Source organism: Malaclemys terrapin, chromosome 9 (assembly GCF_027887155.1).
Source record: "Malaclemys terrapin pileata isolate rMalTer1 chromosome 9, rMalTer1.hap1, whole genome shotgun sequence".
NCBI lineage: Eukaryota > Metazoa > Chordata > Testudines > Emydidae > Malaclemys > Malaclemys terrapin.
The window spans coordinates 79,465,136-79,481,460 of NC_071513.1; the positions used below are offsets into that span (position 1 = coordinate 79,465,136).

Here is a 16,325-nt window from a genome sequence, read left to right on the forward strand (position 1 = left end):
TTTCCCTTTTTCTAATAGTTTACGTTTAACACAGTACTGTACTGTGTACTGTCTGATTGCATACTTCTGGTTCCAAATGAGGTGTGTGGTTGACTGGTCAGTTTGTAACTCTGGTGTTCATGGCTGCGGTCCTATTTTATATGATCTGTTTTTTCACCTAAGGCCAAAACTTGTACTTCATGATTGAATGGCAAATCCACAATTTCTGAAACCTTTTTTTATACAATAACAGTGTTTTAATACTATAGTCCAGATGTAGTGGTATTATGTAAGCTTTAAGACTAGCTTGTGAATGTGTTATATATACAGATATAATAGAGCTAACTTTAATGTAGGTGGGTTTTTTTTTGCCTTTTGTGATGTTTCACTTTAAATTCCCCATGTTATCTGTTGATACACTATCAATTGTATTGATGTGCTATAGCCAACTACAGCATGCAGAAGATACTTGTTTATAAGATGAAACAGTATGGAGCATTTAAGAGAAGCTGTCATTTTTAATTACCTGTGAATAGTTTGTGACTCAGTCTATTTTTTACAGCATAGTAAACTACAATGGGAACAGTCTCCAATCCTTAAATAATTTAGTAGGAAAACTGGCATTATTTATGAGTTAGTAGGGTATGAATGTCAGTAACATTCCTTTTTATGGTTTGTTCAAGGAATATCCACAGAACAACTTATACAGAGTGCCTCCCAACTATTCACCAATTTCCTCGCAAATGATGCATCATCCCCAGTCTGCCTTGTGGGGTTATAACATTATGGGACAACCACAACAGCCTAGTTTCTTTGTTCAGAACCAGCCCCTTCCACCAGGTATGTGTAGGCTTTGGAAGTAAATGGAGATGTTATTTGTTGTATAATAAGATTGTTACTTCTTGAAATAACAGCAATATCTTATTTTTACTTTAGTTTTTTCCCCAAAACATGATGTGACTGCTGAAGCCTTGAGTTTTAATCCTTTAGTTCACTTAATACAAAGGCTTTACTTTCTCAACTAAAAAACTTTGAGGATCATCTTCACTAATGTATTACATTTGTGTTTTGTCACTGGGCACAAATAGGTCACTGAGCTGTGTTAGACGAATTCTGGCAGAATGCTGATAAATAGTTTAACGTGGGAGATATAAGAAAATATAATTTTAAAAAATGTAATGGTATTTGCCTTGTTACTTTGAGTCATGATGTATGTATATTTTGAAACTAGTCCAATCCTGATTTTTGGTTTGTTATAAATTGATCAATGTCCGTTATAAGTGGCACATAAGTGCCATGGGATAATACGCATCTTTAGCATTTGCTTGCCGTGTGTGTTCGTATAAATTATTTTGTTTTTCATTTCATGTCCATGTCCAATGAAAATATTTTGTATACTCTAAGAGGAAATACAGCAAATCTTTAGATGCTATAAAAATAGCTACCCATCATGAAGGAAAATTATACAACATAAAAATTGTGTCAGTTTGGTTACAAATATATAAACATAAAATATTTTTTCTGATGATTCAAATATAAGTTATTTATACTAGGTAAAAAATGTCCAGAAAATCTTAGATGATAATTGTAAAAATTAAGGAGATGAAGTTAGCTGCAAATGAAGTCAGTTTTCCTTCATAATAAACACACATTAATTTTATGTCAGGCAGCACACAGAGAATAAGAGATATTTGGCCTCTATTATGTCAGAGTAGAATGGACTTATTCTTTTGCAGATTGTCGTAAAATTACTCACTTTCTGTTTATGAACTGTCATGGATAATTTTTTATTTATTTTTCAGGATAAAATATGTGTTGTATAGTACATCACTTTATCATCTTCAGTGCCAGGAGTTAGCATTCATAGACCACTTTTAGTCTTCAGGAGCTCATGGCTTGCAGTCCTGTGATCTCAAACTGCTAGACTATCCCTATTGGCACAATCCAGCTGTACCCACCTCAGTCAAGAGGCTGGAATGCTGGAGCAAGTGTGACTTGAGAGCTGCTAGTATTACTGCATTACAGTTGTGGAGATTTCTTGGCCTTTTATTTATAAACCTTCTAATTAGAAAGCAACAGAGAGTCCTTCTAATTAGATTTTGGTTGAGAAATTTGGAGAGAGAGGTGGAAAAAGGAGGAAGGGAGATGGAACGGATATAAATACCATGCAAAACAAGCAATCTCATAACTTTTATATGTGTATTTCTCTCCCTTTCTTCCATTTGCATGAAGTCATTTCTCCCTGTATGATGGCTTACCCTCCTCTTACCTGTTTTGGCCTGAGCGGCTAGCCAAAATTCAAGGTTTAGTAGGTTGTTCCAATTGGAAGTAGAAATGGAGTCTGGTATTTTCTTTTATTTTGTTTATTTACAAAGAATGTACCCAGTCCTGTGTCTCTGTATGCAGAAGGAATCAAATAACGGGAAACAGATTCTTTTGCTTGCAGCACCAAGAGCACTCTTTTAGCCTGCACCCCTGATCCCCAAAACCTCTTCCAGGGTCAGCCACTATGCTTTCAAATGCTCCTTGAGCCTGTCTGACTCTATCTGTTCTTGTCTGTCCTCAGTTTCTATGTGATCTCTCTCCCCTCCCCCCAATGCATCTAGCCAAAAGAATACTCAACCACAAGCTCCTGGATGGGTTGTCACACACCTTTTGTCTTAGGTGGGGCTTATGCTTACAGTTATGGTAATTGAAGGGGAGTTTACACCTACCAATTTCAGTGAGGTTTTAACTCAACCCATTATAAGGTTTCACACAGTACCAGTTAGGGGTCCCAACAATGCCAAAACCCAAAACTGTACCCACTAGGGGTCCCGATGTTGCTAAAACCAGTGTTGCTGAGCCTAGCATGGAGGAGGACAAACAATCTTAGCTATAAACCACAGAGAACAACGAGGCTGAACCTTTGGTACAGAACTAATTCATACACACAGACTCCACACTGTGGCAAATTGACCATCTACAATAACCATTTAGGGAATGGAGCCTCTCGGAAAATGGACATTTGCAAGGAGTAAAAAAGAAGGGATATAAACCGCTGTGCCTAAATCTCCCTGATAATTCAAATAGGCATTTTTCTGTGCCATTCTATTTGCAGTGATCATAAACGACATAATTTTGATAGTACAGGTATGATATGTAGGCTCTTGTCACTTTGACCCTTAAACTTGGGTATCTTCTGTGTATCTCGTGGACCAGAGGAAAGCAGCACATCTTAGACCATGCCTTTTTGACCAAGATTCCAAAGCTGGGTAGATTTCAGACACTCTTTCGTAACTGCCACCTCTTAGAAGCTGAAAGTTGTTTTACCTCTTTGTGACCATCTGCATGAAATTCCTGACCATTCTAAAATCATCTGGATTTCAGTAAAACAAGATTTATTAATAATAGGACTAGGAAAAATAATATAAAATAAAAGAAAAGGTTTGCGTAACATAAGTAAGGCTTAAACTCTGCACATGCTAATCTAAATAGGTACAAGGTGCAGGCTAAACTATTTAGGTTGTTACAGGGAATAATCAATATTTTACATTTCTCCAGAGAGCATTCTCTTTCTCCCTGTCCCTTTGACAGAATGGCATGCTTCAGAACCTTCCTCTGGGATTGGAGGTCTTGAGTCGTCGTCCTTGTTTCTCTGGGGTGGTCCTCAATTATACATGTATTGTTATCCATTTGTATTACAATCGTACTGTCACAGTGTTTGCTACTCATGGGGTCCCCCTCCTGGCCACTCTGGGGATTAGCTCTTTCAGCCTGATGCCCTTGTCTCATGGTTTGCCAACTCATCATCTCGCTCTGTAGCTCTGCAGTCGCTCGCTCTCCACAGGAGCTGCAGCGCCTCATGTTGGTTGGTGGCTTAACCTTCCGGCCACGTCATAATGGTCCTCCACTTCCAGAATTCTGTCAAATCCTCCCTGGCATCCCAGGCAGTCCTTAAGTCCACTGCCATGGCTAAGTCACTTCCTCAGTGACTGGGACGAACAATCCCAGATAGTCTTCAAGATCACTACCCAATGAGAAGTAGAGGCTGGTAGAGGAACCCAGGCCCACCCGCTACTCTGGGTTCCAGTCCAGGGGCCTCTCTCTGGCAGCCAAGGCCTGTACTATCCCAAACCTTCCTGCCTTTCTCTTGGACTACTTCCTACCTTTCCTATCCCAGGCTCACTTTCTGCACCCTAGCTAAACTCCTATCTCCAGGTCTGCTTCCTTTTTGGTCCAAATCCCTTTCTCTCCCATATCTCAGAAAGACTGACTGCAGCCCTCATTCTGCTACCAGCTCCCTGGTTTTATAGAACCCCCTCCTGTTCTTCCACAGAGGAGCTTTCCTTAATTAGGGCTCACATCTCAATGTAAATATCTCCCAGCTTGCAGCCTAATAAGTTAATCATAGACTCATAGGACTGGAAGGAACTTCAAGAGGTCATCTAGTCCAGTCCTCTGCACTCATGGCTGGACAAAATGTTATCTAGACCATCCCTGACAGGTGTTTGTCTAACCTGTTCTTAAAAATCTCCAATGATGGAGATTCCACAGTTCCATAGGCAGTTTATTCCAATGCTTCACTACCCTGACAGTCAGGAAGTTTTTCCTAATGTCCACCCTAAACCACCTTTGTTGCAATTTAAACCCATTGCATCTTTTCCTATCCTCAGACGTTAACGAGAACAATATACCTCTCTTCTTGTAACAACCTTTTATCTACTTGAAAACTGTTATCATGTTCCCCCTCAGTCTTCTCTTCTCTAGACTAAACAACCCCCCCCCCCTTTTTTTTTTCAATCTTCCCTCAGAGGTCATGTTTTCTAGACCTTTAATCATTTTTGTTGCTTTTCTATGGACTTTCTCCAATTTGTCCACATCTTTCCTGAAATGTGGTGCCTAGAACCGGACACAATAGTCCAGTTGAGGTCTAATCAGCAAGGAGTAGAGCAGAAGAGTTGTCTTGCTTACAGCACTCCTGCTAATGCAGCCCAGAATGATGTTTGCTTTTATTGCAACATTGTTAACTCATATTTAGCTTGCGGGCCACTGAGACTCCCAGATCCCTTTCCACAGTACTCATTCCTAGGCAGTCATTTCCGATTTTCTATGTGCAACTGATTGTTCCTTCCTAAGTTGAGTACTTTAGATTTGTCTGTATTGAATTTCATTCTGTCCATTTCTCCAGTTTGTCCAGATCATTTTGAATTTTAATCCTATCCTCCAAAGCACTTGCAACCCCACCCACCTCGCCTACATTGACCTATTCCAGGCAAGTGTGGGGCAAGCACACCATCATAAGGGCCTAGAATTTAGGACCGTTTACTGTGATCTGCCCCTCTGAAACATTTCCTAGAAAGGTATTTCCACCGATGTACTCCTCAAAAGGTTCTGATGGTCTCTTATTAAATGACCTTTGTATGTTTCCCAAATCCATTCAGGATTGTATTGATTGCTTTGGGCAAGCACTTTAGTTTCCATTTTTCCGGTGTCAAACTTTTGTAATTTGAACAGTTATTTTGAACGTGTTTGGACACAGTAATTGTCTCCTCTCTCACCTTCACATCTGAGGCACTCAGATATTACAGTTTTGGGCACCAGCTCCATTATTAGAACCTAGAAAAATGGATAGACTTCCAGTAAAGCTCTATTTTAAAGGTGCTCTGCTCTTTTTTTGTAAAACGTGCTTGCCTGTTAATTGTTCTGGCTGGGAATGTTAATCTCAATCCAATTCTCTGCCTTTAAAGAGACAGACCTCTTACCATAAGTTATTTGTATTTGATATGCAGTAGAATAGGCAGATTAACAGTGATCTGTCAGCCCTTTTGCTTTAAAAGACAGGGAAAACATTTATATTTTATGTTTTTTAGGTTCCAGATTGGATCCTACAGGCTCTTTTGTTCCAACAAACACAAAACAAGCCTTATCTAACATGCTACAGAGGCGTTCTGGCACCATGATGCAACCACCCTCCATACATGCAATTACGTCTCAGCAGCAGCTGCTCCAGATGAAACTCCTGCAGCAGCAGCAGCAACAGCGGCTACTCAGGCAGCAAGCCCAAACAAGACCTTTCCAACAGGTTTGTTCAAACCCCAAAATATGGAGAGGGAGGCTTTTCTTTCAGCTTGTATTATAGTTAATTGCATGTAGCCTATGAGCCATCTGAGGTTATTTTGATCTCAGTTTACGGCCACAGAGCAGGTCCATGTACTCTAAGTCCTATTCCACCAGGGCCATTTATTCTTTAAACTTTATTTGCCAAACCAACTGCTTTGTCTGTGTGTCCTTTTTAATTTTACTGCAAATCTCATGAAATCATTGGCTGGTCTTCTACCGCTTAATGTCCTTTAACTTCCCTCTGCTAATCTGTTTAATGAGTATACTGATATTTTAAATGTATGTAAGTAGGATCAGGCCCTGTTTTAAAAGACCGCATGTGTAGAATTGAATAAGTTTTGTAAAGCACTACAGAAATGAAAGTATTATCAGAGATTACAAATCCCTACGGCCCTATTCTGATCTCAGTTACGTGTCACTTATCTTATAAAACTGGGTGTTGCGTAAAACTTCAACAGGTGATGAAGATCTCATGGACACTATGCTTGCACTGCAATTAAAATTCCACCACTGGCCCACGCCAGCTGACTCTGGCTAAGGGGGTGTTTCATTGTGGTGTAGACATTCAGGCTTGGGCTAGAGCCTGAGCTCTAGGACCCTCCCACACGTTAGTCATTTTGTTGTGCAAATGTGGTAAGTTGCAGTTCAGCTTCTAACATCGTTTATGCCTTTCCTGTAACCCTGAGACTGAATTTGAAATAGAAGGCTCCTACGAATCTTCATACTGGTATTGTCAATATTACAGTGTATTTTAGGAGAATACAACAGACTTTTTATTGTTCTTGGCGCCACATATAATTTTTAAAAAGCTTATAACCTTAGACTGTTTCTAAATTCCCTCAATGTGAGAATCTGAAAAAAAAAAATGCACATTTATGCTGCATGATCCAATATACTGCCAGACTGGGTAAACCAAATTTGCTCTGTTTCTGCTGTTTAATTACGATGTTAATTACATTTAATAATTCCATAATCTCCTGGGGGAGCCATTCTCTCACATGGGGGAGTATTTCTCTCTCTCCCCCCCCCCCAACCCCCCCATACACAACACACACTAAAAATTTCTGGTGTTTCATTCACTTACTAACATGTTACATAGAGAGCAATGAACAAATGTTATACACAAAACCACTCTTATATTCTATGTAAGTATGTGGGAGGTGCACGACTTGAACCTACGAAAGCTTATGCTCCAATACATCTGTTGGTCTTAAAGGTGCCACAGGACTCTCTCTGACTTGAACCTAGTTTCCTGGAAATTGCTGCAGGTCCCTCCTAAAGCTGATGGCTTAATCAGAGCTAAAGAACAGTTTTTAAAATAAAATTGGCTTCCAGATCCCTGTTACGGAAAATTCATATATAGAACTTGCGTGATTTGTTGCCCTGCCCTTTCACATCGAGCCCTTACTGCTGATTGTGTTTTAAAATCTTTCAAAATCTGCTTCTTGGACATTCTTGGAACAAAAACTTCATCTTTCCTGTAAGTAAATCCTTGGCACCAACAAATATACAGTTGAGCCTCAAGCCATGCTTTTTTTTATTGGCTTTGTGCTCCTAGGGAGTAGTACTTTTTTCTAGGAAATATGTTCTTGCCAATCTGCCTTTGTAAAATGGTACGTTTGTCATTCGTGCAAGGGACTGTGGATGTGTTCATCATTGGCCCAGAATAATGGATGAACAGCAGCTCCTGATGTACAATATACACAATAAATACACAAATAAAAAGCAAATAAAATAAGCCAACTCAACACTGAAGTCCTAAGAAAGTTGATGGGTAAATTCTATTGTTTTCCCAGCATAAGTTGCAATTTCATCACCAATTTATTGATGGTGGTAATATATAGGATCCATTTGTGAGGAAAATTTGCTGAAGAATTTTGTTTCCCTGAGAATAAGGGCTTCTCTCATCTGATTATTCATATGTTGCAGGTGGGGAGGACAGACTCCACTTAACTGTGGTGGATTCCTTGCAAAACTAGGTCAGCAAGTTGTTTAGTTTGCTGAAACAACTAAATATATCAAATTTCCATGTCTCAAGAATGTGTTACACTTTTCTCCATACGTGAATTTAACGCTTATGAAAAGTGCTGACTGGACAGACCTGCAGACACCTGTCTTCTGTTTATCCATAGAGCAGGTGGAACCCTGTTAGCAGAGCTGCAAGCTCACCCACAATAGATCATCACATTATATAACCTGTCAATCTGAGTTATCTATCTTGGCTCAGTGTTTATATACAGGATATTGGTAGACAATTACTGCCCAGTGTGTGAACCAAATATAGAAGGACCAGCATTTCCCAGAGCTTGATTTTGTTGAATTTTATAAACCGTGTATGCTGTCAAACATAAACTACTTGTCTTCACTTTTAAGGCCCTTTTGGCCTATCCCCATGCTATATATAATCTCATATGCTATCATGATGTTGACTTCTGCCTCCACTCTGCCAAAGATGCCTGTCTTGATTGCCCATTTGTCAAATTCCAGCAAGTCCCTATCTGCTTTGTCTTATGCTGCATGAAAGGAGCTCCCTGTAAATATCCATAAAACTATTTAATTGTCCTCCTTCAATCCCTTCTTAAAGCTCTCCTCTGCTGTGATGCCTACAAAAACCTCAACAATGATTAGAAAGTTGGTATGCTGAGACAGCTGCTTAGCACACTGTTCATAATCCTCTCGTTACCTTGTGCTTTCCCCATATGTCTCTTGTCTCCATTAGACTGAAAGCTCTGTATGGCAGGGACTGTCTTTTTGTTATGTGCTTATAGGGTGGCTAGCACAATGGGGCCTGTATCGCTCTTTTGGGGTCCTGAAGTGCTACTGCAACACAGATAGTAAATGATGATGATACATAGCACTATTTGCAAGTGATGCCTTGGTGTTTGACAGCCAAAGAGAGAGAAACTCCATTCGTTCACTTCCCATGCACTCCTCTGTACTCAGGTTTAATGCACTGGTGGAGTTGCACAGGTGTTAGCAACTATGGGGAAAATTTTGGAAAAATAATTTGAGAGTAGATAAGCGGTTTAAAAGTATAAGTTGCTTTCACAGGCTTCCCAGGCACACGCTGTAGTACAACCAGAAATTCTTGTGAACGCTCTGCAGCCTTTTCCTCCATAGTTCAAATACAGTAGTGGGACAGAAAAATTTGTCAGTTTTACCTAAGTGTAAAAGACATGGTCACCTCACCATTTGCAATATTTCTTTTTATTTCCCTGGGCTTAGTATAGAAAATACCTTGAAAACTGGAAGGGGGAGGTGGGGGAGTCCAAAAAATAAAAAATGTTAGCAGTTGCAAATTTTATCTTTATTTAAGGCATTCGGTAAGTTTTGGGCAGCACCATCATGAGCTATATTTTTTTAAGGTGTGGTGAAGCAAAGAGAGTTTCTTAAATATTTCTATTTCTGTATGTTGCTGCCACCTGGAAAATTGGAGATGTTACTCATTGACATAAGTAGCACGGTCTGTTTCACAAAACGTCCATAGTATGCAATTCCATAGGACCCTCTAGATTCTTGTATATAAATCCAGAAGGAACCAACACTTTTGAGCTGGTAGGACTGTAAATGCCATTCTGTTAAAAACTTTTAGCTATAAAGTAAATACCAGTCCCTATTAAAAAACCTATTTGCTCCCCTGATTTCAAATATTATATATAGAATAAAAAGGCTATTGTGAATTACAAGGAATCCTATAATAGTTTATAGACTGTTTAGAATTCCTGTACAGAAATCATATAACAATGCTATGCTTGATTAGCACCATAAAACACCGGTATGCAATTTTTAGTATTCCTGAAGGACAATTTTCTGATGGTAAATACAAACAGGCAGTATAACGATTTTTGTTTAGTTAGGAAAAAAAGTATGTCATTTATTTTTTTCTATTAATTTTATTATGTACAATGAAGAATGAAGGATTAATATATAACAGTTGCATTAGACATTTGGAAGTCGCTTTTTTGTGTTGTTTTGGTGAATGAATTTACTAAGTTGTAATAAAGTGATTGCTGTGATTTAAATGACGGAGTAAAATTAGCTATTTTTATTACAATAAAATAGTGTGTTTCTTGGCTGTTTGTTTTCTGCAATATATAACCTAGATCATTTTAAAATAAGATACATTAAGACATAAATGAGTCACATTATGACCAAAGTTACGTTATTATAATGCCAGAGTAATACCATTGACTCTAATACAGCTACTTTGCACATATATGGGTGGAGTTGTACCTAGAGTAACAACAGAATCTGGCACCATTTATTTATTAAAGACAAACAAATTGCTGATGGAAAGAACATATATTTTACTATTTGTGATTAAAAATGTATACATCCGCTTTCATGTAGAAAATGTCTGGGGTGTTAACACTAGATTTTCAGTTGATTTTAATGGTAAGTGTAAAGATTCAATGAGGGAAACCATGAATTACAAACTCTTGAAGTAGGTGTCCAGTCTGTGTTGCACAATGAGATTCTAAGTGCAGTTAGGTATGTTGTGTTAAGAGGATCGGAAGATAATCAGCCAGTTTTTAGATGAATAAATATAGCCCTTGAGTGTGTTAGTCTAGGTATGGGTCTAGGAAGTTGTGGTTGAGATCTAAATTCCCTGTAGATTTATCTGCTACAAAACAAACTCTTTGTGATGCCCTGATATCAGTATTCTGACAGTTTGTAAGATCACCTTAACCATATTTTTCTATTCCCAGGAGATGTGATGTTTCTGTGTCAGCTATGGCTAGAAATGGATCACTTGCTGATGACTTAGGGCTTGTCTACGTTACCGGCTGGATCGACGGGCAGTGATCGATCCAGCGGGGGTCGATTTATCGCGTCTAGTCTAGACGCGATAAATTGACCGCCGAGTGCTCTCCCATTGACTCCGGTACACCACCAGGGCGAGAGGCACAGGCGGAGTCGATGGGAGAGTGTCAGCATTGACTTACCACAGTGAAGACACTGCGGTAAGTAGATCTAAGTATGTCGACTTCAGCTACGTTATTCATGTAGCTGAAGTTGCGTAACTTAGATCGATTACCCCCTCTCCCCCCCCCCCCCCCCAGTGTAGCTCAATCCTTAGTGGTTATGTTCCTCCTAGTCATAGGACATCAAATATTTGTTTTTATTAGATCTTCATGATAATGCAAAACATATTACGGAAAGCAGTCCACAGATGCAATGTTTACTCATCTTCCATATTTTTGTTCTGAGGAACATATAGAATATGCATGATCTTCCAGTGTGGATGTATACTTATTTTAATGATAACATTTCAAGTACTGTAAATTCAGGAAAAAAGTTCTTACTGACATTATTTTACCATGTTTTTAAATGGAAATATTTTGTAAAAAAATGTTTTAAAAAGTGAACAGTTAAAGGACTTTTCTAATGTGGCCTACCGTAGATTTGAATTGCTTCAGCATGAAACAGTACCAGATAAAGTACATAATTTGATGATAAATGTAGTTGCGTAGATGGATATTTTTCTGTGAAGTGCATTACTATGGAATTGTGCGTCAGATGCAGTAATCTCATTGCTATTGAATAGCTGGTGTGTCTGTAACCCCTTTTCGATCTGATACTGTGAAACTGCTACTTGCCCTCGCACTCCATTTATTTTAATGAGGGTTGAAAATGCTCAACATCTCTCAGTGAGCAGGTGCACTTTTGAGGATTGGATCTATGGAGAAGAGCAAGTAGAGCGTATGCAGGTATTGTTTATATCTATGTGACCTGCACCTCCTCAAGCTCTCATCTCCTCCCTGGTCTGTTGATGTCTCCTCTTGTGTTCACCCTCTATGGCCTGATAGCAACACCAGCTGATTGTGATTGGATACCAGAAACTCTACACTGTAGCCTCTCTCCTTGATGGTTCTGTTTGAGGATGTTTGCATGGAACTGTCCACACAACAGTAATCTATATATTTATTAAAAATAGAGGGAAAAATATAATTAAAACAAAAGAAACCATTTGCTTAACACATCTATATTTACACTTCCCATAATCTAGATAGGGCATTCTCAGGTAAATTACAGAAGAAAAAAAGGGAAGAGTTGAATAGTTTACATCTCTTGAAGGTAATCCCCTCTCTGTTAAGACTGACAGCCTCCCTTGCTCTCTAAATATCAACTCTTCTCTAATGTCTCCAGGACCTGCTTAACAAACCACTTTTTCCAGGTCAGTTTGTATGTTCCAATGTGGCTTTCCTAATCCAATAGAGAGAGAAGGTGGGTGAGGTAATATCTTTTATTAGACCCAGTTTGGTTGTTATGCTAAACAATCTGTTCTACCTTGCATTTAGCTGTGATGCTTGGAGTACCTTTCCCAGACCTGAAGAAGAGCCACAGAGGTGTGGCTCAAAAACTTGTCTTTCTCACAAACAGAAGTTGGCCCAATAAAAGATATTTCCTAATCCAGGGCAGTTACTCCCAATTTCCAAACCAGATTCCTCCATTTACCTGTGCACACAATAGGGTTTGGGAATTTGCTGCATTGGGAGATGGATCATTGAGGACATGAGGACTTGTTAATGATGATTAATAGCTGTCTTTCAAGTGCTTAGTTGCCTAGCCCAATGACCACATTTCACAGAACCAGTTGTCTGGTCCTGTCTAGTTTTGGCCAAGCCTGTTGTTTAAAATCCATTCCGGCAATTTTTTTTCCTTTTGCCAAGAAATGAGACCTATGGTCAGGTCCCCAGACCTTCTGTGATACCCTGAAGCTTTTTACTCTTAAACTCATTTATTTTAAATAGCTTGTGCAAAACTATTAAACATGAGCTGCATTTGAAATCGTTTGTCTTAGATAATATTCACCTATCGTGTTCTCAGTTGTTGATCAGGCTCTTCTTCAAATGACAAAAGGATTAAAAATAAAAGTGTTCAAACATATCTGATACTAATCCTTCTAAAGATAATACATTTGGTAAGTGGATTGTGTTACTGCTGATGGTGGATGTATAGTAAAGTGATAATTATTTTAAGACTCTTATAAAAGAATGTCTCTAGTCTTTTCTCATCAGTGCAATAGCCGTGTTATAAAATATCATATAAACTGAAGTTATTTATGTATAATAATAGAGTTTGGGTTAAGGGAACAACTTTGCTAATGAACCAAAGCTAATATTTATTCTCTGTGTTGTTTGCCATTTTCTCGCCTGTTCTTTTCCTTTAGGATGTCTGTAACACTGCTGTAGCTCTTCAAGAAGGCTTTGACAACATAATGGTAACCACACTGCTGTCTTCAACTTTTTTTTCCTTTTGCACAAACATGCATTTCTTTCAACGCACAAGCTGCACAATTTGCTGTAAATGAGAATGATATGCTTTGAGCTCCCCTGTTACTCAGATAGAGTATGTCCATGTGTGTAACTAGGGTGACCAGATCGCAAGAGTAAAATATCGGGACACATGGTGGTGGGGGCAGCCAGAGGCTCATAGCCCCCACCGGAACTATGGGGGAGGGAGGTGCATAGCCCTAGGAAGCTACAAGGGGGGGCGCATGGCCTGGATCCAGCCCTCCCCTGCAAGTCGCAGGGATGCATGGTCCTGGCTCTAGCCACAAGCCGTGGGTCGGGGATGCACAGCCCTGGCTCCAGCCCATGCCGCGGGTTGGGGGGCACATGGCCCCAGCTTCAGCCCCTGTGGAAACCGCGTGTCTGGGGCGCACAACCCTGGCACCGACCGCAAGCTACGGGTTTGGGGCGCACAGCCTGGGCTCCAGGCCCTGCTGCAACAGGAGGAGTCTCAGGGCTGGGGCAGTGAGTTGGGGCTTGGGACGTGGGTTTGGGGTGCTGACTCCGGGAGGGAATTTGGGTGCAGGAGGAGGCTTGGGGTGTGGGAGGGGGTGCAGATTCTGGGTGGCGCTTACCTCAGGTGGCTCCCCGGAAGTGGCAACATTTCCCTCTGCCTCCTAGGCGGAGGCGCAGCTAGGTGGCCCTGCGTGCTGCCTCGTGGGCAGGCACCACCTCCACAGCTCCCATTGGCCGTGGTTCCCAGCCAATGGGAGCTGCAGAGCCAGCGCTCATGGCGGGGGCAGCATGCAGAGCCCCCCTGGCTGTCTCTGTGCCTAGGGCCCAGAGGGAGATATTGCCACTTCCGGGGAGCTGTGCGTAGCCAGCCAGGTAGGGAGCCTACCAACCCTGCGTCAACAGGAGGCTTGGCAACCCTACAATATTGGGACAAATGGTGTCCCGATCATACATCGCTCAGGACGTGGGACAGAGAGTTCAGTATCGGGACAATCCCGATTTTATCGGGATGTCTGGTCACCCTATGTGTAGATTACATATACACATGCACACATGGAGTGTTCCTTTATGACAAATGTTTCCAATAACGTTATCATTCGTTTATTATTTTCCTGTTTTAAATATTTCATATTTTTTGTTCTAAAAGATTAAAAGAGAGATGTTTCTGATGCCACACACATCTAAGCATGACCCATATCTTCACATACTGCCCATATCTTCATGCTGATTGCTGGTTTTGTTCCAGTTTTTACCTTCCAACTTCTCCCTGCTTTGAGCTTCTATTATGCCAGTTTTAATCATTTAGTAAAATGAGACTTATGGGATTCTGCAACAGTGTTCCCAGGACTGCTCCATTGACTGACTGACAGATGAGCTGTAAAAGTAGTGTGGGCAACATGCTTCTCAGCACCCTATTTCATGCCATCAGATATTCCAGAGAAGCACTTAATTCTATTCCAGAAGTGGATAGTAGTTTTGCCATTTCATCAATGGAAGCAGAGTTCTCCCTTGTCCCTCTGTACTTGAAGCCTCCAAAATGCTTGTGATCTCGGATCTCATGTATGCATGGACTGTGCACTGCACTGCTGTCATATTACTGAGCCACCTCGGAAAGCAAGTTTTATAATAAATGTATTTTAGATTTTGCATCAATTAAAAAATCTATCGGTATAGCATGTTGACATATGAGTGCTAAATATTGAAACATAAACCCTTATCCCTGTTTCAGAAGTTAGAAGATAAATGATGTTTCATGATAAATATAGTGGGTAGCATATTTAACATTTTTGTATTAGTACTGAGATTTTATCAGAAATTGGAGAAAATCATATACATTTTCTAGCTAACCTTTTATGAAAGGATATTTTGTCTCTGGGATGTCTATTATCCAAGGGCCAGGCTTCAATAGGGCATAGCTCCCATTTAAGCACCAAGATAAATGGCCAAGTTTTCAAAAAAAAAATCTCCGCATGTTACGTGGTCTATTAAAGCTGGGGTCTTTTAAAAATCTGCCTACAAGTGTCACAGTGGGGACCTTTTGAGTGCTGAGCACCTTTGATAATATAACATTTAAAATTTGGAAAATCTGACCTAAATGGCTTGTGAATTGACATGTTATCAGCAGACAAGAGGTAAAATCCAGACCCTGTTGAAGTCAATAAGAGTTGTGCCATTGATTTCAATGGGGCCAGGAATTTCACCCGAAATAGTTTTTTAAAAAATTAATTGATTAAAAAATTAATCTATTGCTGTGGCTTGGTGAGGTTCACATTCTAAAAGCTGTGTTGATGGCTTGTAAGGAATTATTGATTGGGAAAGTTAAGTTTCAAAGTTGGTTGCACGCCTTACTTCCTGTCCTGGGGAGCACTGTTTATGTTGGTAAAGCATTCATTGACAGAGAGAGACAAACTAAATCAATCTTTGTAAAAATATCTGCTGGATGCTGTGATTTTAATATTTTATATATTTGCAATAAATATTTTTATTTACTAGAGACTTAGCAGCAAAGGGATATAGTTTGGCATCTGTGCAGTTCATAAAACAAGCCTAGATTTATTGTGGGCATACAGTGGAGACTTTCATTTTGTACAAATGAATCAAACCATGATATTTATAGTCTAAATAAGTGTTACTGTTTTGCTCTCTGTTTCCAAACACAGATTTTGTTGCCAACCTGGCTGAGGTAGCTCAGGCTGCTTAAATGGTCTGTGTCCATTCTATTGCCTTACTATAAAAGATAACTTCTGACCACGCCACTTACCAGACAGTGTATTCAGTTCAGTTCCAGTTGCAGTGAGCTTTGCTGCATTTTATTTTATATGTGATCAGGTCATAAGATAATGTTGTTACTACTGTAAGCTTGCATCCGCTCTCAGAAGTGCTCATTTTTGTTACATGCTTGCACAATTCCATTTCTCACCAATTAATTTGCATGCTAGTTTACTCCTGACTAAATAATGCCTGTTCTGATAAGCCTTTAGAATTTATCAAAAA

General features: G+C 39.8%; 1 protein-coding gene across 1 annotated transcript in view; it reads left to right on the plus strand.

Moving 5' to 3' along the window:
• MED12L (mediator complex subunit 12L) overlaps nucleotides 1-16,325 on the plus strand; it is a 312,365-nt gene that overhangs the window by 269,640 nt on the left and 26,400 nt on the right. The window contains exons 37-38 of the mRNA XM_054039474.1: nucleotides 663-819; nucleotides 5,832-6,043. Of these exons, the coding sequence (XP_053895449.1) occupies nucleotides 663-819; nucleotides 5,832-6,043 (369 nt within the window). The remainder of the gene's footprint in view (nucleotides 1-662; nucleotides 820-5,831; nucleotides 6,044-16,325) is intronic.